The sequence below is a fragment of the Mustela nivalis genome (genome assembly GCF_964662115.1).
Source record: "Mustela nivalis genome assembly, chromosome: 3".
NCBI lineage: Eukaryota > Metazoa > Chordata > Mammalia > Carnivora > Mustelidae > Mustela > Mustela nivalis.
In genome coordinates, this window is record NC_139022.1 from 163,214,318 (window position 1) to 163,236,076 (window position 21,759).

General features: G+C 37.1%; 1 protein-coding gene across 3 annotated transcripts in view; it reads left to right on the forward strand.

Annotated features, from left to right (window-relative positions):
• The window catches only part of CDH12 (cadherin 12), a 998,766-nt gene that overhangs the window by 721,986 nt on the left and 255,021 nt on the right, over positions 1-21,759 (forward strand). For all 3 annotated transcript variants that reach the window (XM_082725875.1, XM_082725876.1, XM_082725877.1), the window contains one exon: positions 15,682-16,098. In XM_082725875.1, coding sequence (XP_082582001.1) covers positions 15,868-16,098 — 231 coding nt within the window. In that variant the 5' untranslated portion in view covers positions 15,682-15,867. The remainder of the gene's footprint in view (positions 1-15,681; positions 16,099-21,759) is intronic.

Genomic DNA, 21,759 nt, shown 5'->3' on the forward strand with positions numbered 1-21,759 from the left:
CTAAGAAAGAATAATGTCTTGTTAGCCTTGTGCTATCTCAGTATGGTTGAGTGTTATGGAATTAAAGAATGTCTGTTACCTACTGTTTCTCTTCTATAATAACTCTCCTTCCTTTTATCCCTAACCCACCTATCTCTTACTTTTGAAAAATTACAATCTAATCTTTTGTTATGGTTCTGAATATGTTTCTCATTATCTCTCGAATAAGTTGCAAGAAAAACTTCTCTGTCATTTCACTTAAGGTTGAAAAATCATTTTAAAAAAATGGTTAGTTGTGTTACTCCTATGTATTTACCCAAGAAAAATGAAAGCATATATCCATACAGACTGGGATGCAGAAGTTCATAGCAGCTTTATTTGTAATAGTCAAAAAATGGCAACAATCCAAATGTCTGTCAACAAGTAAATGGATAAATTGTGGCACATTCATACAATGCAATACTGTAAACATCTTTTCCTTAGCCATAACAAGCTAAAAATGGTTAATAAATACAAACTTTTTTTAAAATTCGAGGACAGATTTTTTTTTTTTCTTTCCAGACAACTAATGCTTTGGCATTGGATTCTGCCTTAATTTCAGGAGTTAACGAAAGGTTCATAGGCAGAGTAGTAGGGCCTTGACAAAGGACAAAAATTCTGAATCATGAATGCCTCCTGGTAAATCCCATCTGAATGTGTGGCTCTGGACTGGAAAGGTGACAGACTTCGATGCCAGTAAATAAGTGTCTGTATATCACACAGGCAATTTTTTCTGGTTATCTTTGTCTTACGTCCCTTTCTTTCAGAGTCTGACCCAAAATTTGAAGTTGTCATCAGAGATAAGGAAGCAGACTATGAGGTCTCTAGCATCACAGACATGTCAGTTTGGTTTTGTTTTTATTTGACAGAGTGAGACACAGTGAGAGAGGGAACACAAGCAGGGGGAGTGGGAGAGGGAGAAACAGGCTTCCCACTGAGCAGGGAGCCCAGTGCAGGGCTCGATCCCAGGACCCTGGGATCATGACCTGAACAGAAGGCAGACACTTAATGACTGATCCACCCAGGTGCCTCCAACAGGTCAGTTTTTAATGACAAATCCGGCAGTCTGTAAAGGTACTCCTGTCCCCCCATTGCTGTGGTCTCTGAAATGCAAATGATGCTGCTATCCATCCAGGCCATTGACAGAGTAAAAGAAAGAAAGAAAAGAAGAAATGATTTCATATAGTCAATGTAGTTCTCTTGGGAGGAAGGAGTACATCTTGATGTAAGTTACTCCTCTTCAGTTTGATGGAGGTCTCCAACATCTGCACAGAATGAGTTATCAGGCAGAATCTTCTGCAACTGTGAGATGTGCTTAAGGCTCAAGTTCCTGAAGTTTGACTGTCATCTTGGTAGTGAAGAGGACCTGATCTAGTACCTTCCAAGGAGATCCAGGTGCAGTCCTTGTTCTTAGTGATTCCAAATCAGAAACGTGGGAGGAAATTGGAAATATTAGAGATTGGCAGTCAGATATTTGAAGAAACTAGAACAATCTTGTATCCAGTCCAGTTTATAGGTTTATAACAAAACCTCCAAGATAAATAACAAGATTTAAAATAGCCAAAGGTTTAAATAATTTTTCTCTTTACAATGGTATTCCCATTTTTGGGGAAACATTTTATTTATTCTTTAGAGAGAGAGAGAGAGCACACAAGCAGGGCAAGAGGCTGAGGGAGAGGGAGAAGCAGACTCCTCACTGAGCTGGGAGCCCAACGTGGGGCTTGATCCCAGGACCTAGAGATCATGACCTGAGCCAAAGGCAGATGCTTAACTGTCTTAGCCACCCAAGCATCCCAACCCATTTTTTTTAAACTAAAGATAACACTAGCAAAACTAACTTGCTTGCATTAAACTTTCCCTGATTATTTCCATAACTGCAAGAAGAATAGTGATTGACCATATAAGATCTTTTTAAGACTGCCTTATTAGACCTTTTCATAAGGAGTCTCAGACTGACCTCTCAAAAGCCTCTGAGGTCAGAAAACCAAGCCAAAGACTGGCCATTAGATTTACCGGTAATATCATTTCAGTCAAAGCCTTGGTAATATAATCAATGTTTCCAATTGTGTGAGAGAGAGAATTGAAATTATGCAAATAGTTAACGATGTTGTAATGAAAAGAAAACTCAAGAGTTTCCAAATTCTGGAAGGATCAAGTAGAGAGAAAACATAAATGGTTTCACCGTAGATAGTTTAAGAAAAGGGTTTCCTTAAATCTGGAAAAACAAAGCATCAAGAAACTAGCAGTATTTCAAGAGTCATAAATATTATGATCATTGCCTAAGTTAATTAAGTCCCGGGTAATTAATGTTTACTTCGCTTGAATCCATGTTCCCCACTAGTTCTGGAAAATCTTACGTAGTTCAGTTTTATAATCTTAAAGTTGTCAGAAATTTGTACATGTCAGAAGTCATAAATTTTCTTAAAAATAAGACACTCTTGCAGGGACACTTTGTAGAAGCATCAGAGTAAAACAATAACTCTGTGAGAGATAAAAGACTTAAAATGTCCATGGTTAAAGATTTGATGAGAAGTTCAATATAATGTAGTTGATAAGGAAAGTCGGTTACTTCTGTGACATACAACATTTTAAGATAATAACAAAAATGGCTGATAACATTATATCAGAATATATCAGAATTTTAAGAATTTCATATAACTTTTGGAATGCTTATATGAATATATACCTATACAAATATAAGGTAGACAAGGTTTAGTATTATTTCTTACTGGCCAGTGATTTCCATATAATTTAATATATAAATACATCTAGTTCATTTAATCTCCTTTTTAGAAGAAGAACAATTTTTATTCAAATATAATAAACCAATAGTTTCAAAAGGTTAAGGTATAAAATTTAATGATTCAACAATTCTATAATATTTCCCAGTGCTCATCAAAATAACACTATTGTTTGATTACCACAGCTCTGTATTATACTTTGAAATTTGGATCGTGATATCTCCAACTTTGCTCCTCTTTTTTTTTTAATTAATTTATTTTTAATTTTTATTAACATATAATGTATTATTAGCCCCAGGGGTACAGGTCTGTGAATCGCCAGGTTTACACACTTCATAGCACATGCCTTCCCCAATGTCTATAACCCCGTCGTCCTCTCCCTACCCTGGCAACCCTCAGTTTGTTTTGTGAGATTCAGAGTCTCTTATGGTTTGTCTCCCTCCCGATCCCATCTTGTTTCATTTATTCTTTTCCTACCCTCCAGCCCCCCTCCACGTTGCCTCTCAACGTCCTCCTATCAGGGAGATCATATGATAATTGTCTTTCTCTGATTGACTTATTTAGCTCAGCATAATACCCTCTAGTTCCATCCACGTCGTTGCAAATGGCAAGATTTCATTTCTTTTGATGGCAGCATAGTATTCCACATTTTATCCATTCATCTGTTGATGGACATCTAGATTCTTTCCATAGTTTGGCTATGGTGGACATTGCTGCTATAAACATTTGGGCCCATGTGCCCCGTCAGATCACTTTGTTCCTCTTTTTCAAGATTGCTTTGGCTATTCAGGTCTTTTGTGGTTCCATACAAATTTTAGGATTATTTGTTTTAGTTCTGTGAATTTTGTTGTTCGTATATTTATAGGGATTTCATTAATCTGTAGATTACTTTGAGTAGTATGGGCATTTTAACAATATTGGTTCTTCTAATGTCTCAGCATAGAATGATTATCTTTCCATTTGTTTGTGTCATCTTCAATTTCTTTTATCAGTCTTTCATAATTTTTGCAGTATAGGTCTTTCACCAATTTGGTGAAGTTTATTCCTATGTATTTTATTATTCTTGGTGCAATTTTAAGTGGGATTGTTTTCTTAATTCTCTTTCATATCTTTTTTTTTTTTTCTAGTCATTCCAGGGGCTTCTTGAATGTCTCCTAAAAGTTAGTTTTAAGTCAAAAAGACTTTACTTAGAATTTGAATTTTGGGAAAATTTGTCAAAAATACCAAAAAGTTTGAATGTTTGATAAAATAAGATCATAAATTATTATGAAATAATATTTAATTATCTATTTGACCAAAATGGCCAAAAAATATTTTAAAGGCAAATACAGAAGGTTACATAGTTGTTAGCAAAATTTAGCTTTTAATTTTTTTTTTTTTTTAAGATTTTATTTATTTAAGAGAGAGACAGTGAGAGAGAGCATGAGCGAGGAGAAGGTCAGAGGGAGAAGCAGACTCCCCGTGGAGCTGGGAGCCTGATGCGGGACTCGATCCCGGGATTCCGGGATCATGACCTGAGCCGAAGGCAGTCGTCCAACCAACTGAGCCACCCAGGCGTCCCCAAAATTTAGCTTTTAATATTGGAAAGATTCAGTCTTCTTAAGTAATCAAAGACATGATTAAGATAATACAAAGCAACGGACATTATTTTGGTAAAATAAGAAATACTTGTTTGCTAGGCAGATTACTTTAAGGGGGAAGACAAAGCCTTCATAGTCTCCTATTACAAAGAAAAAATAACAGCCCAAGAAAGCTTTGTCATTTTAACAGAGAAAACCATAGTTTAATTTTTATTAGCTTACTTTTGATATTAAGGCTCATTCACTTAATTAAGTTCATTCTGATTTTAGCCAGCCCTGACCACACACACACAAATTCCTTTCCAAAGATTTACTTTGCACAAGCCTTCTACATTTTTCTTCTTCTTCATTAAAGCACACATTTTACTTTGCTGACATGTGGAGATGTTTCTCTTATTATTTCCAGTAGCTTTAATTACATACACTAATTAGAATTCTTAACCCTTCGAAAGTTTAGTTTCTAGTGAAAACCAAGAAGTAAACAACTGGAAACTGTTTGTTATGACAACATTCTTTAGATTGGCAAATTTAGGGAAACATTTAATAATTTCTAGAAGTATATGTTACAAGATTTTTTCCTTTGGTGCCCATGGTTCTTGATCACACCACTTCAAAGAATAAAGATGGGGGCACCTGGGTGGCTCAGTGGTTAAAGCCTCTTCAGCCCAGGTCACGATCCCAGGGTCCTGGTATTGAGGCCCACATCCGGCTCTCTGCTCAGCAGAGAGCCTGCTTCCTCTTCTCTCTCTCTCTCTCTGCCTGCCTCTGCATACTTGCTATCTGTCAAATAAATAAATAAAATCTTTATTAAAAAAACAAACAGACATTGGGGTGCCTGGGTGGCTCAGTGGGTTACGCCACTGCCTTCGGCTCAGGTCATGATCTCAGGGTCCTGGGATCGAGCCCCGCATTGGGCTCTCTGCTCCGCAGGGAGCCTGCCTCCCTCTCTCTCTCTCTCTCTCTGCCAGCCTCTCTGCCTACTTGTGATCTCTGTCTGTCAAATAAATAAATAAAATCTTTAAAACAAACAAACAAACAGACAAACAAAAACAAAGAATAAAGAAGTAGGTGGGGCAGAGTGATGGGCAGCAAAGCAAGGTTTATTGAATGATAGTACAAAGCTCCCAAAGAAGCAGGGATCCTGAGGTTTGCCACCACACGTTCTAAGTCTAGGGGTTTTTATGTGCTTTGTCAGCGAACTCTTTTCATCTTGATTAACCCTAGCTGCATCTGTCATCCAATTGGGTTTTTGTCATTTATTGTCATGTGGAAAAGGATGGAGGGCTCCTTTCAGGGTTGTGTAAAATCCTTTTAAGGGTGGTTTCCCCTTGGAGGAAAGGGGCTTGTCCCTGCCTGATTTTCTTACAACTATCCTTCATCACATATATCTTTTTCAATTTTTCCAGTCCAACAGCAACATTCATATATCCTTTAGTTTCTCTGTAATAAGAAGCCAGAGTAGATAAACCTATGTTCAGTCACAAATATTTCGCGTTTTTCTTATTTCAAAATGATCTAGGTTTTTAATGACTATCCATCATCTAATTTAACTTGGCAAAACTCTAAGGATTTAAGCCACCAAAAAGATTTGGGGAAACTATTTAATTAGACATAAATATTGCTGAGAAGTTCATTATAAACTTATTATCTTATATCTATTTAATTAACTTTTTCTTAATTATATTTAAATTAATCATGAAAAATTTCACAAGACATTGAAGAGCTATCTTAAGTTATCCTTTTTGTCCACAAGTTCTGTAAGCGATAACATGAACCTATTTGACCTTTAGTAAGCCAACATAGAACGAAAGTATTATATTTAATGCCAATAACTCTAAAGACATGCCTATTTTAATTAAACCAACAAACTTAAACTAGTTTTAATATTGAATATTTTCCCAGATCATAGGAACCTAAAATTCACTTGGATTAAATTTCTATTATATTTCTGAGAACTTAATTTTATGTAAGTACTTAATTGTCTTTAATTAAATAGACCTCTTTTGCCAATTAATTTTGACAATTCCACTTAAAGGCAAGAAATACCACATACCTACAACATATATAGACACATGAACATATAGACAGACACGAAAAGAGACTCTATAGCTTCCATTTTTAAATTGCTGCCACAGGGGTGCCTGGTAGCTCAGTTGGTTTAGTGTCGGAGTCTCTTGTTTTCCACTCAGGTCATAATTTCATGGGTCCTGGGATTGAGCCCCAGGCGGGCTCTGTGCTCAGCAGGGAGTCTACGTCAAGATTCTCTCTCTCTCCCTCTGCCTTTCACCTCCCAACCTCCAGCTCATGTGCCCTGTCCCCCACACGGTCTCTCTCTCTCTATCTCTTGCTCATACTTTCTTAAAAAAAAGAAAGCTGAAGAATTACTTCCTTGAAGTTTGCATAACAAATAGATGATCTAGATAAGGGTTCTAGAGAAACGCTGGATAGCACATTTAGGTGTCAAAGGCATAGGGGAAAGAAATGAAAGCTCTTCCTAGAAGGACTTTTGATCCCCCAAGGCCAAAAGATTTGTAACACTTGCACTTTGAGATAAACAGGAGGTTTTGGCATTGGTAAAAAAGGATGATTACACTATGAACTGTTTGTGAAGCCACACCTCTGATCCCTTAAAGACTGGATTTGCTAAACAAGAACAACGATCCTCAAAAATTGGGTTGCTACCTAAATGATATCAAAGACTGGTATACCCATCCCCCTACGTTGGAATGTTTTCCCTCTGGGTACATTTAGCATAGGGAGAAGCCTAAAAAATTCCTATTGGGGTCTGACTGTTAGCCTCCAATTTGAAAAATTTATGATTATTGAATTATTAAATCTTTTCAAATATCTGGTCAGGATTCAGCTTGAACAGTCAATATTTCTGGCAGTATTGAACAATCCCATTAATTTTAGTTTCTCCTTGGTTATTTAAGAGAATATTATAATAGCACTTTACAGAAAATCTCTCCGAATCCTGTAAGCTTTGCGGGGGGTAGGAGTGATGTGGGTGGGAATCCTCATTCTGAAGTCGATATGGGAACATTCAAACTGATACTGAAGATTTTGCATAGGTCTTTTGAGGATGATTTTTTTTTTCTAGTGTCCTAGTTGATTATGACTGAGACACCAATACTTGGGCGCCCTTTTCGATGATGGGCTCCTAGAACCGTGCAATGTAGGAGGCCTACGTGTTCCTTTTATGCCTTTAATTTTTCATTAGCTTTTTGCAATGAATCTTACAATGAGGCTATTTTGGAATCTTGAAGACTTTTGGAAGCTTTTACATGACAATTAAAATAAGTAGCGCATTCTGTTTGTTGGATGTGGGAACCCTTACTCTCAGGTGTACTTTTTAAATAAAAGGTCTCCTCTAACTGGAATGTTTCCCATAGTGGCCATTGTAATTATAAGTGGTCTTTGATAAAACTTTGCCATTTTTTGTAAATATCTACAGATTCCAAGACCACAGTCTGTATAAATAAAATAAGCAGATGTTCCAGGTGGTGCATTCAACTCTTTGTATATAAAGAATTGCATTTCTTTTAGTTAGGACTTTGGGTTTCTCAGAGCCAAACCAATAACTGAGAGGGACATGTCACAGTGTCTTATTGATAAAGGATAGTTGGAAAAAACGCAGGTAGGGACAAACCCCCTGGGCCCTAATAGGGAACCACCCTTAAAAGGATTTTACACCATTCTGGAAGGAGCCCTCCATCCTTACCCATATGATAGATAGATGAGAAAACCTGATAGGATGACAGGTGCAGCTAGGGTTCATCAGATTAAAACAGTGTCAACAAACCCATAAAACCCGTTAGACTTTGAAACTGTGATGGCAACCCTGTCAGATCTTCACTATCTTCAGTAGCTTTGTACTATCACTCAATCTTGCTTTGCCACCCACCACTCTTCACCTGGCCAACCTCTTCATTCTTTGAAGTGGCTTGACCAAGAACCACAGGCACCAAAGAAGAAATCCTGCAAAATGACTGTACCTACAGATTGCATGTAAATTGCCTTGAGATTGGTGGGTAACCAAGTAAAATTTACTTCGAACAAAGTTACCTTCCCTTAAAAAGCAGGGGGTTTTATGGGGCAGATTACCTCACTAGTGCTAACCAGGAAATTCCAGCCTAACTGATTTAAAATTCCACTTCTGAAAGAGTTTGAAATTGAGATTTAGTCTTGGTTGGCTGTCCTGTGGTCAAGTTTTTGGTTTCTTTTCTTTTTCATTTTTTCATTTTCTTCTTTGTGATCATCTTCTTGTTGTTCTTTTTCTTTCCTTTTCTTCTTGCTTGCTTTCTTTTCTTTCTTTCTTTCTTCTTCAACAGTGTGCAGTAGAGAGTAGCATCTGGAAAAGTTTGAAAGAAAGAATCAGTGAACTCCATATATTAAGCTCATAGAGTAATTATCACCTTGAGACATCTTTGTTTGAGGCAACAGAAATTGGGTTTACTGTCTTTGCTTTGCAGTGGCAAATTCATGAAATACAGGAGTTAGGATTAAGGTTTTGCTACAACAGGGGGGTCAATTTCCTTCTGATATGGGCTTACTGGGACCAAGAGAGGTACAGTAAGGAAGTTTATCATTCCCAAGGCATTCCAAGAACTACTTTAACTTCTGAACAATGGTTAAATATTTTATGGAAAAATGTCTCTGTTAAAACTTTCAGAAAATTTTTCTAGAGTCAAATTCTTGAACTGTCAGATTTGCCTAGCATCTTTAAATAATTATGAATTTTATATAGTATGAAGCAGAAAATTTTAAGTGTAAAGTTAAGTCACATCTAAAAAATGTTTTTAAGGTAATGAGTTATGTATAAGTTTATTGTGGATATTTTAATAATTTCAAGATTATATAAATTATTTTCTCACTTTTTTTAATATGGAAAAGAAGACCTCCTTTTGTATTATTTCAAATTAAAAGACCATTCATTCAAAAGATGGGGTAGCAAGACTATAAATATTCTTTTTATTTTATTTTATTTTTTAACTTTGGGAAATGCCCTTGAAAAATTACTTAATATGCCACAGGAAAATCACTGTGAAAGTTACCCATGATGAGGTAGCCTCTGAGTGATCCTCATAATATAGAATCTTTTGTAATAACTAACATATCTGTCAGTCTAATAAAATGTCTTCTCATAAAGACAGACCCTTTCATTGTCATTTATAGGAAATAGACCTTTTGTCAGGAGCTATGCTTAGAAGTACACACAGTCAAGATTAAGTAAGTAACGGTGGAAACCACAGCCCTTGGCTAGCTCTCCACTTTGGAGACACACTTAATGGGTATTTCACACATAAGTATCCCCTCCTTTGATATATGATCATTAAAAACAAAAAACAAAAAACAAAAAAACAAAAAAACAAAACAAAAAAAAACCTCCTTTCAGCTAAAAGGAATGTTTGACTCCAGAGACTCATTTCAGGCTTGGAAAGTCTTTAGAAAGCCACTTTGGCTGTACAAAAGTTTAGGAATGATGGAAAAATATAAATTTTTAAAGGCTATGCCTGAAAATCGGTGTATGGAATAGAACACACCCCTGGTGATGTCCTTCGTCACCAATATGTCTTCTTTAAGGCTCACTTGTTTCCACAGGGCACTGACACCTCAGCAGAAGTCTGCTATTCTTGGTGTTTTAACAACTCCATCAGTGCTGGGGCAAGTGGTCCCAGCTTGGTAGCTCAGCATAGTTTTTCCGTGAAATTTAGGCTTTGTTTCATGCCTGGGGGGAGTTGTTTCTCTTTCACTTAAGAACCGGAGTCCTTCAATCTCCTTGCATTTCTTTCGTTGTGATATAGCACTTTAAAAGCTCCCTGGCTGACAAATGTGGCCGCAGGCTGGGATCTGCTGGGAGCGGCATCAGGCATTGAAAATAATATCTGTTCGGCGAAGGACTGCGGTGTTATAGCGTCCTGGAATGGATTTTTAGGATTACACCACAGTCGTGTGAGTTAGGAAGTAGCACACGTGCGCACATTCTAACTGCATGGTGAATTTTTAAAAATCCATGATTTCATCATGTATATGGACCACAGCCATGAGAATATTGTTGACTGTGTCCCCACAATTCAAATGCTACTTAGCAGATACTTAGTGTAGAACTATGCAATGAACAGATCTGTCTCGTTCCAAAGTCCATCTTTCTTTTTGCCTATTTAATTAAGCTTTGATTAATTATACTGTAGCCAGAATGACCCCCAAAACTGGAGTTGTCAAGGAGGCCTAACAGGCTGTCTTCTCCTCTGGCTGCCTTGCATGCCCAGATCAGGCTAACGACAAAGAAGCCTTCACAGCTGGAATCCACCTTACCTTTCTCTCTGTAGGACACCTGCTTCGGGTCACCTGGCCTGTCTAGCACCTTGCTGGGTGGATTTGCTGAGCTGTCATGCAGTTTCTTAATTCTCAACCACCATCCAATTCTCTTACCATACTAAGTCTGCCAGTTTTTGCATCTTCCCTCCTGTCTCTGCCTAGAAATTGCCTCTTTTCACATCCTGGTGTGTGAATACAGGGAGTCCCCAATCTCCTGTTTGAAAAGGGACTGAGTTGACCTGATAGCTTCAATGCACTAACGTCACAGAAGCTCTAAAGGAGTCACAGTAGCTTGAGCTGGCCTAATATTGAGATAGCTGCTTAGCTTTGGAAAAAATAATTTGGAAGCCATCTCCGTAAGCTTATATTCCTTCTCTTGCTAGGATTTGAAACCCTTGGTGCTTTCAACTATTTATGTAATCTATATGGGACAGTATAGAATAGCATCTAAGAGGATGACCTCGGGAGTCAGGCTGCCCAGATTCAAACCTGCCTGCTATGCGCTCATTTGTGGACCCCTGCTATCTTCCTTAAATTCTCATTCTTCCATTTCATTTGTGATAGGGGCACAATAATAACACGTCCTTCACAGAGGTGCAAATGCACAGGCATCTGTAATATAAATTATTACTATTGTTATTAATAAAAATAAAGGGTTTGGGCAGCACAGGGGGTAAATGGCCAGGCTCATGCAGAGCTCATGTATATCATATTAAAAATCCTAGGGGCTTAAGTGGGTAGGAGAAGAATCAATGAAACAAGATGGGATTGGGAGGGAGACAAACCATAAGTGACTCTTAATCTCACAAAACAAACTCAAGGTTGCTGGGGGGAGGGGGGTTAGGGGAAGGGGGGCTGGGGTTATGGACATTGGGGAGGGTATGTGCTTTGGTGAGTGCTGATTCACAGACCTGTAACCCTGGGGATAAAAATACATGTATATAAAAAATAAAAAATTTAAAAAAAAATCCCATTTTCAAGATGAACTCTCTTAGCAACTTTCAAATATGCAACCTTATTGTTAACTATAGTCCCCATGCTGTACATTATATCTCCAGTGTGTAGTGAGAAGGCTCTACGGTGTTAATTACAGATTTTTCCACTACACTATGATATGTGATTTTCTAAAAAGCTTTGTATTCTGTAGAATTTATATTAAAACAGCAGGATTCAGGGCACCTGGGTGTCTCAATCATTTAAGTGTCTGCTTTTGGCTCAGGTCATGATCCTGGGGTCTTGGGCTCTTGAACCCTGAATCATGGGGCTCCCTGCTCAGCCAGGAATCTGCTTCTCCCTCTGCCCTTCCCTGAGGCTCCTCCCCCTACTCATGGGTGCATGCTCCCTTTCACAAACAAATAAATAAAATCTTAAAAAAAAAAAATAAGAAAAAAAAGCAGGCAGATTCATGAGGAAAAAATAAGATTATGTGCAAATCTCCCAAACTTGTGAAGTCACTCCTCGCAATCATCATCCCTATGGAAATGTTAATAAAAAGAGACTACTAATAAGTAAGTTTCCCTGTATATATAACATTCCATTTTAGGGAGAAAGGAGAAAGTGATTTGATGATAGGGATAGAAGTGAGATTAAGCCTACTTTGAGAAAGAAAAAGGGGTGGGGCTGGACATAAAAGTGAGAAAACACACCATGAGGAGATAGAATGTGTGTCCAAACAGGGTCAAAGGAAAGAGAGAATGTGAACCTAAAGGAAATGGGGATTCTATTCCACACTGTCCTCCACGGCTGCAGTTAAACACTGCGTTATTATGATATTTTGTGTTTGGCTGTCATTTTTGGTGATGTGAGTCATTGATGTGCTGAGGAATTATCTTGTGGAACAACACACTTTGCATGTTACAATCACACTTTTACTTATCAATCCCTCACAGCCAATCCCCTCACGTTGTAGACACACATTCTAGGGTATGAGAAGGGGAATGATGTCCACAGATTAGAATTTCTGAAAAATTACTCCAGTAGTGGATCAAATCTCAGAATTTGGACACCTTTGAGGCCAAACAGGAAAGGGTATCTGGAACAGGACTGGTGGCAGTGATGATGAATTTACCCAGATGTCCAATATTGAAAATCCCTACTCTACACTCAAAAGACAGCCTTAGGTGTCAATGCTCTCTAAACCCTTGAATTTTGATACTTCCCACTCCCAAAAATGTGGAGGAGAAAAATTTCACGGAATAGGAAAACAAAATACAACCTAATTACATATACTAGCCTGGGTTTGGGAAGTCCGAGTTCCTGCCATCTACTCGTGTTTATCTCCCCAGCCGTTCTGCATATGCCTAGACTAGGATTGCCATGAGTATGGGAAGAAGCATGGAAGAAATGGAAAGGTTCACAAATTAAAACACTTTGGATGTTGGTGTTAGTGCTTCAAACTTGAGAACAGATGAAGAAAATACATGTACTCTGCCTTCACAAGCTTATTGAAAATAGTGGCAAATATTCTCTGACCTCTTACATGTATTGTCACATAGACATGATACATTCATGTAAGATATTTGGTTTTGAACATTAAGAGTAAATTATCTCATTGGAAACCACAGTTTGTGATTTAAACTCTTGTTTGAATCAGTGCTGCCTAATAAAAAATAATGCAAACCACAAATGTGAGCTGCATATATAATTTTAATTTTCTTTTTTTTTTAAAGATTTTATTTATTTATTTGAGAGAGAATGAGTGAGAGAGAGCATGAGAGAGGAGAAGGTCCGAGGGAGAAGCAGACTCCCAAGGACCTGGTGCCTGATGTGGGACTCAGTCCTGGAAGTCTGGGATCATGACCTGAGCCGAAGGCAGTCGCTCAACCAACTGAGCCACCCAGGCACCCTATAATTTTAATTTTCTACTAAACACATTAAAAAAACAACAAGAAATAAGTGAAGTTAATTTTTATATTTATTCAATCTAACATATCCAAAATATTATCATGTCAACAAAAAATGAATAGAGAAATTGAGAAATTCTTCCTTTTTTGGTATTAATTCTTTGAAATTTGGTATGTAAATTAAAAATCTCAAATTGCCACATTTCAACTAAATAGCCACATATGGCTAATTTTTACCATATGGGACAATATAGGTGTAAGTTAACTTGTTATGAGCATTATTTTGCCAGAATGAAAAGCTACAATTAAATATATGCCTACTTATGTTTTTGTCAGTATGTAACAATCTCATCCCTTCACACAATAGAAAAATATCATATCCTGTTTTCTTTCTTTTTTAGGGGAGTATTCTTATAGAATGCTTTCAAAGTACAACTTTTGGATATTCCCTATCTCATATCTTATTTCAAGCATCATTCCCACATTCAATGCTTACATTTTTACATTTGTGAGGAATGTATTTTAATTTTTGTTATGTTGTATATGCCTGGAGGACCTCTGAACTGCATCGTAGCTGACAAGTTGACAAGACGCCATGTTTCATAGATGTTTGATTAAACATATATTGATTTTGATGTTAGTTCTCTTGTTTTGGAAACATTATATATAATTTCTGGCCTCCAACACTTTTGGCTCTTGAAAAATTCCACTTTTAGGCTGTAGGCTTGGAACCCTGAGTGCCAAATGCACAAAACCACGCTGGCTGGAGCCACATGCTGGCTGCTCGCAGAGTATAGGCTGTTCCTGTTCCTTTAGTTCTCAATTGTCACCTAAAACTGGCTTTTGCTAACTTAAGTTTTGCCATCAGGATAGTCTGTCTGGGCTTATTTTATTTTATTTTATTTTATTTTATTTTATTTTATTTTTTTCCTTCACAGCATTGGTAAATTTGGTCACATTTATGTATTTGTTATTTAATCATTTTTTAAAAAGATTTTACTTATTTATTTGACAGAAAGAGAAAGATTGAGCACAATCAGTGAGGAGGGGCAGGGGCAGGGGCAGAGGAAGAAGCAGACTCCCCACTAAGCAAGCAGCCAGACCTGGGGCTTGATCCCAGGACCCTGGAATTATGAACTGAGCTGAAGGCAGCCACTTAACTGACTGAACCACCCAGGGACCCCTGTATTTGTTTTTTAAATATATTTTCTGTTTCTGATTTAAGAGGGTCAAGGGTTGTGTATTATTTTCTTATCTACTGTATAATAAAGAATTTTGTAGATACTCAGTAAACCTTAGATAAGTGAAGGAAAAAAAAAAAAGAATTTCTTGTTGTAAGGAAGAGTTCAAAACTAATTTAACCTAAATGCAGAAAAGAGGTTGTCAGTCTGGTAGGGATTCAAGGTTGCTCTAAGCTGCATAACTTAGAAAAAATAATTCCCATGTATCCAGACTAGAGAAGCAATTCTTTTTAAGTTAAAGCTTATAAAGAGTTATAAAACCATCTGACATTTTACCAGTCATTTATGTTTCAGTAATGCCATTGGCTTACGTTTAGTAATTTATCTTGTTCTTTCCTGGACGGTCTGATTCTTTCTATTTTCTAATCTTAAGGAATTTTTTTTTCCTTATTGTTTTCTTTTCTTTATTCTCTAAATGTGCAATTGTCCATGTTGACCTATTTTGCTTCTTCCAGGAGCTATTTGGCAATGTCTGGAAAAGTTTTTGATTGTCACAATTGGGAGTAGGGGAGGATGCTACTGTCACTTTCTGAACAGAGGAGAGAAATGTGGCTTAAAGTCCAAAGCACAGAATAGGTCCCCAGTAACAACCATTCAACTCCAGATGTCAAGGGTGACATCGTGAAACCCTCCTCTAATCTAGTTCATGTTAAAAATAGTGATCTGTGTTGTATCCTTAAAATGATGATTACATTGGAAAAAATATTGCTTCTGTTTATGATATACCTTTTGCTTCATCATAGCGGAAGCTTTTTCCATTGTAACTAAAGTTAGTTCATCCAAGTTTACAGGGTGCATAGCAGTGACCAATTATCCCTAAAAGTTTTTTCCAGGCTTTCCTCTTTACGTCTTTAAACATTGGCAGACACAATGAGAGTTTTGATGAGTATCATCATGTCATTCTGTTGATTTAATGTATCTTTGTTAATCTGTTTTATAGGTCCCTTTAGATGGGATGTAATACAACAGAAGCCTTTTCATCAAAAGGATTAATGCCTGCATTATCACTTCTGCAATAAAACAGAAAGTCAAGTGGTGGAGGCCACAGACACCTCAAACCTGGATTCCACATTTCTACATTAAGTGCTGGAGTTTTTATTACTCTGCTGTTGGAAAGCCTTTGCCAATGCTTACAAGGAACTGCTTATCCCTGCTTCTCTGGGTCCTGTTTGATGGAGGTCTCCTAACACCCCTTCAACCACAGCCACGACAGACTTTAGCCACAGAACCGACAGAAAATGTTATCCACCTGCCAGGGCGCCGGCCACATTTCCAACGAGTTAAACGGGGCTGGGTATGGAATCAATTTTTTGTGCTGGAGGAATACATGGGCTCCGAGCCTCAATATGTGGGAAAGGTAATGGCGTTTCTTTTGACAACCACTTGATAGCAAGGGGGATTATGCATTGTGTATTGTGTGTGGATGTTTTGCACAGGAGTTGAACAAACCAGTGACTAGAACACTGGGATTGAAATCCAAGAGACCTGGTTTCTCTTCCTGACTCAGTGGCCCGGGTAAGCTTTGGAATATCATTTAATCATTCTTTACCTCAATTCTCCCTGGTTATTTTAATGAAATTAATATATATATATATTTTTTCCTAATTCTTTCTTTAATTTTAACATTCTTTGCTAAAGACAAAACGTTAAGATATTGAGTGTCATTAAACGTGGTGTTATAGCACATTATTGCTCACAGACATTCTGAAACTATTTACCAAGAAGAGACATAGGGGGAAAAAAAAACCAGGCATAAATATTCTAAACTACTATTGATATCCTTGAATGAGCAGGATGCCTTCCTTTTCCTGCCCCTTAAAAACATGACATACCATTTGAAATGTGGTTTGAAGTATGTGACGTGGCTTGTTATACTTTATAAATTATTCATTTATTACATGTTTTGCAAGCTCTTTATGAAGCTATGTATGGCCAAAGTAATAAGTGTTGGAACCCAAGTACGTACACCTCAGTCTCTGACACAGCATGCCACTTTTAAATCTTACTGTAAATTCACAGAAATTTTGTTCCACAAAATAACTGATGGTAACTCTTCCTTTCAGCACATTTATACTTTACTGCTATTTTCCTTACATAAGATTTTTGGCCCTCGCCTAGAATGGATATAATTTATCATTGCCACCAGTTTTTTTTTTTTTCCTAGAAAAATGAGTATTTTGTTAGTTAACTGTCTTTAAATCTAAAAGATTTTGTCATGCTTTTAATAAAAACATATATGCTTGAAAACAAAACAAAGCAAAATGGAGCAGAACATATATGCTTGAAGAGAGTTTAGAATAAATCCAAAAACAGAAATGGAAAACTATAGTAGAAGTCCTAGGAAGCTGATCTAGAAGAGTGTCTCTATGGCACATTAATGTCCTCAGAGCTTTCTGGAAGCCTAAACTAATAAGAAATAGGATGAGTCTTATGATTCCAGTGGTAGGTAAAAGGAAGCAAATCCATCAAGATTTAAGTTATTTACACTATATTTTTTGAATGTACCTTTTAGAAATATATTTACAGAATACCGAATAATAGAGTGGAAAAGGTTTTCAAAAGAGCCTTTGTTGAAAATGAACAGACATTCAGGGTTTCCCTGAGGTATATGGGGCCCCAGGCAAATATTTTCTGTGGGATATCTATCTCTATACAAAGTTGGAGTCATGCCAAGTCAGTCTTTGAGTGCCATTTTGGCAGCCTAATTTATAGTGATTTTGTAAAAATTACACAATGTCATTAGCACAGGCGATTTCCATGACAGACCACTTCTAGGAATCAGGATCTAGTCATGTGACCCTGAGACAACAGTATCTGATAAACCCCAAATTAAGTAGAAAGTCAGAGAGTGCCTTCGAGGGGACAAGTGGACACAAAGTCCCACGCAGTTCTAGTCAAGCCTGTGACACCCCACCCAGACGGCATTGCTGTCCATAAATAGACCTGGGAAAAAGAAGGGTCTCAGGAAATTTTGAAGAAAGCACTCCAAAACTTAGAAGCTCTGACATTACTCTACATTGCTTTTGCTTATATGACTCCTCTATATGACCGTGAAATATAATCATGTTCTGGAACACTTGTTTCTTATGAGTTAATGTAATATAAGGATCAAGTTTTGGAATCTAAGACAGATGGATAGGCAGCATAGCTCTGAAACTCTGCCTCATGGGTATTAATATTCTCAGCTCTGCTTATGATGGAAACTAGACATCATGTTGAGGTTCCTGGCAAGAGTATAATGAGATAGTATTCTCTCTGGTTTTGATTGAAGCAGATTCATAGCCTTTAGTTGCCTGAATCTGAAGTGAAAAGATTGTTGAAAAATTAATGAAACCGACTTTTATTCTATCTTAGAAAGAGTCGCATTTCACCTAGGAATTGCATATCCAAATTTTGTTTGATTCTCTGGAATCATATCTTTGTAATTGCTAATATAGTATAGAATCCATCCAATTCACTTCAAAGATGAATTAGCATTTTATACATAGACTTTAAAGGAGTAGATCTAAAATCTATTATTAAATGAAAACATTATTTTCAGTCACACATTTGTAAGCGTAACGAGAACCTGTGGCTCTCTCACAATGCATGTTCCTAATGCAAATGAAACAGTAGGAGCCACAGTTTCCTTTCCACATGGAAACTAAAGTTTAATTAAGTTTGTCGTGGTGAGTCAAGATGTGGGAATAGTAATATAACATCGGGACCAATTCAAGTCATTGTATGTATGTGTGCAAACATATATAAATATATTTATGCTTCTGTTTCTTTTTTAGAAAGGCATTGGGACAGTCCTCAGAAAAATAAAATATCATAAATAATGTAGAATTCTAGACTAAGCAGGAAGGCAAATGCAAAAGTGCCAAGCTTAGTGGTGGTAGTGGATTGGTTAAATACACAGTAGATTAGTAAAATAAAACTGAACTTCCATAATTGAGCTTTAATTTAATCTCGGGTATTTTAGAGCATCAGCATCTATGGGAAAAAATAATTTGTACAGTTCCTATTACTGAAAGTTCCACTTATTGAGAAGAAAAAAATCTATGTCCCTAGCTTCAAATCTAAAAGAATTTATACATGTGGAAATGTAGACTCAGGATCCCGAACAGCTTAGTGGACATTAGCATCAACAGCTATTCTATTTAAAAGGAGCAGATGTTAATGTTGACATTACTTCAAGAAAGACTACACTGTGGTGTTGCTTCTAGGGAATATTACTTTACTTTATATACAAATAATCATAAGAGCTTCCAGAGGTAAAGCCAGTAATTTCCTCAAATAGACATTTTGGATTTTCAACAATACTTGGATAAATGTACGTGCATAGTAACACAGAAATTAATTTGATCAGCACAAATTTTACAGGTGCTATCAATTGCTCCCAGTTCCCTCTAGAACGGAAACAAAAGTCCACCTCTTATTATTTTTTTAAATATTTTATTTATGTATTTGACAGAGAGAAAGATCACAAGTAGGCAGAGGCAGGCAGAGAGAGAGAGAGGGAAGCAGGTTCCCTGCTGAGCAGAGAACCTGATACGGGACTCAATCCCAGGACCCTGAGATCACAGCCTGAGCCTAAGGCAGACTCTTAACCACTGAGCCATCCAAAAGTCCACCTATTATTAAAGACACACACACACACACACACACACACACACACACACACACACACTGTGTACACAAACACATACTCACAGAGTAAGCTGGATACTTGCACCAACATGTATAACTGGGAGCCTATATCTGTGTAGTAGTACTTTAAAAAGCTATGTATTAAGAAAATGCTGCCCAGTTATCCATAAAGAATAATTTAGGAAATTGAGTTGTCATTTCAGATGATCTCTGTTAGCATTAATTCTTACATTTAAATTGTTTAAAATGGCAAAAAGATTAAAAATGGAAACATACATAAACCCTAAATTCTGGAGGCATTAAGAATGCATTACAATTTGAAAAAGTGTTAAGCCTGGTAGGGATCAATCTAATTATGAAGGTCGCTAGATTATAATTGTAATCAGTAAGCTTTACTTAGTGCTAACCTACCTTGGGCACTCTTTTAATTGCTTTACATTTATAAAATTATGTAATCCTCAAAACAACATATGAAGAAGATTTCTAGTAGCCCGATTTCACATATCAGAAAACTGAGACACAGAAGAGTCAGGTAACTGTCCCAGGGCTCCACGGACAATAAACACTGAAACTAGGATTTTAAGTAAGGAAGTATAGCTCCATTGCACCAGAAAACACCACAGATTGTTATCTTCTAAGGATATTAAGAGCTAATAATAATTTCAATATTCTGTTGAAAGTACTATAGTGGAGATCCTATTGGGGTGGTGGAGCCAAAGGCAAGTCTGATTACGTCCAGAAGATGGAGGAGTTTAAGAAAGCCTTCACAGATGAGGGAGCACTTGAGATGCATCTTGAAGGATCACTCCATTTTTTCAGAAGAGAGAGTCTGAGGGAAAGTTTTGTAAGCACTGAGGCTTGACAATTCTAGATGAGGCTTAGATAACCATATTTCGATATAGTCAGAGAACATGAAGCCAACTGTTTCATGTAGGTAAATACAGAAAATATTAGGTTCAATTCTAATATCAAGGTTATATTTATTTATTTATTCGTTTGTTTATACGTTGGGGTATAGTTGACAAATAACATTATATTAGTTTCAGGTGTACAACATAATGATTCAATATTTGTATACATTGCAAGATGATCACTGCAATAAACCTAGTTAATATCTGTTGTCATATATCATTACAAAATTTTTTCTTGTAGTTAGGACTTTTAAGATTTACTGTCTTAGGGGCATCTTGGTGGCTCAGTGGGTTAAGTGTCTGACTCTTGGTTTCAGCTCCGAGTCATGATCTCAGGGTCCTAGGATCAAGCCCCTCACTGGGCAGACCAGAGAGATTCTCTCTCTATTTTCCTTTCCTTCTGTTCCTCTTCATGCTCACTCACTCTCTCTCCTTCTAAAGTAAGTAAATTAAAAAAAAAAAAAAGATTTACACTCTTAGCAACTATCAAATAGTCAACAAAGTATTATTAACTATAGCTTTGTGTGGTATATTATAGTTTTGTTTGTTCTTAAAGGTCTCATGATCCACAAAGATGTCTTGACTGAGAATTTACATGGACAGAGTTGCAGTTGTAAAATGTATCCTAAAAGTGCCACTTGAAAGACCCATTGGAGGTGGGGGGACTGACATGGAGACAGGGAGAGCATAAAGGTGAAGGTTACAGTAGGTCTGACCAGGGAGTAATGAAGAGAATGGGATATTAGAATTGAACATTTGAAAGATGGACATATTTTGAAATATTTCAAGATCTGTCAGTCATGGGAATAGAAAGGATGAGACAAGTCATTAACGGATAACTGCATGCAGAGAATGAAATAGTGGGAGAAGTAAAATAAGTGACTCCGATTTCTGACTTTGTTCTCCTAATATCCAGTATAGAACTGGCATTAGAGTAAGAGACAAATGATCGCTGTTAGACATGGTACATCCACAGTTACTTTTATTTATTTTTTAAGACTTACTTATTTTAGAGAGAGACAGTAGGGAGAGAAGAGAAAAAGAGGAAGAGAGAGAAAGAGAGAGAGTCTTGAAGACGACTCCCCGCTGAGCACAGAGCCTGGTGCAGGGCTCACTCCCGGGGTCCTGCAACCATTGAGCTGAGCCAAAATCAAGAGCTCGGCACTTAACCAACTGAGCCACTCTGGCAGCCCTCCGTAGGTGTACCCAGGTGAAGTATCTCACAGATATTTAGATAAATTAATCTAGAGTTCGCAAAAGAAGCCTGTGATAGAGATACAGGTATAGAGTAAGTGGTATACAGGTGATAATCAAAATCACACAAATAGGTAACACTCTGGGAAAAACTGCAGAGAAGTTATGTGAACCTTCACTTTTTTAAAAAAAAATTTTAAATTTATTTTCAGCCTAACAGTATTCATTGTTTCTGCACCACACCCAGTGCTCCATGCAATCCGTGCCCTCCCCAATATCTA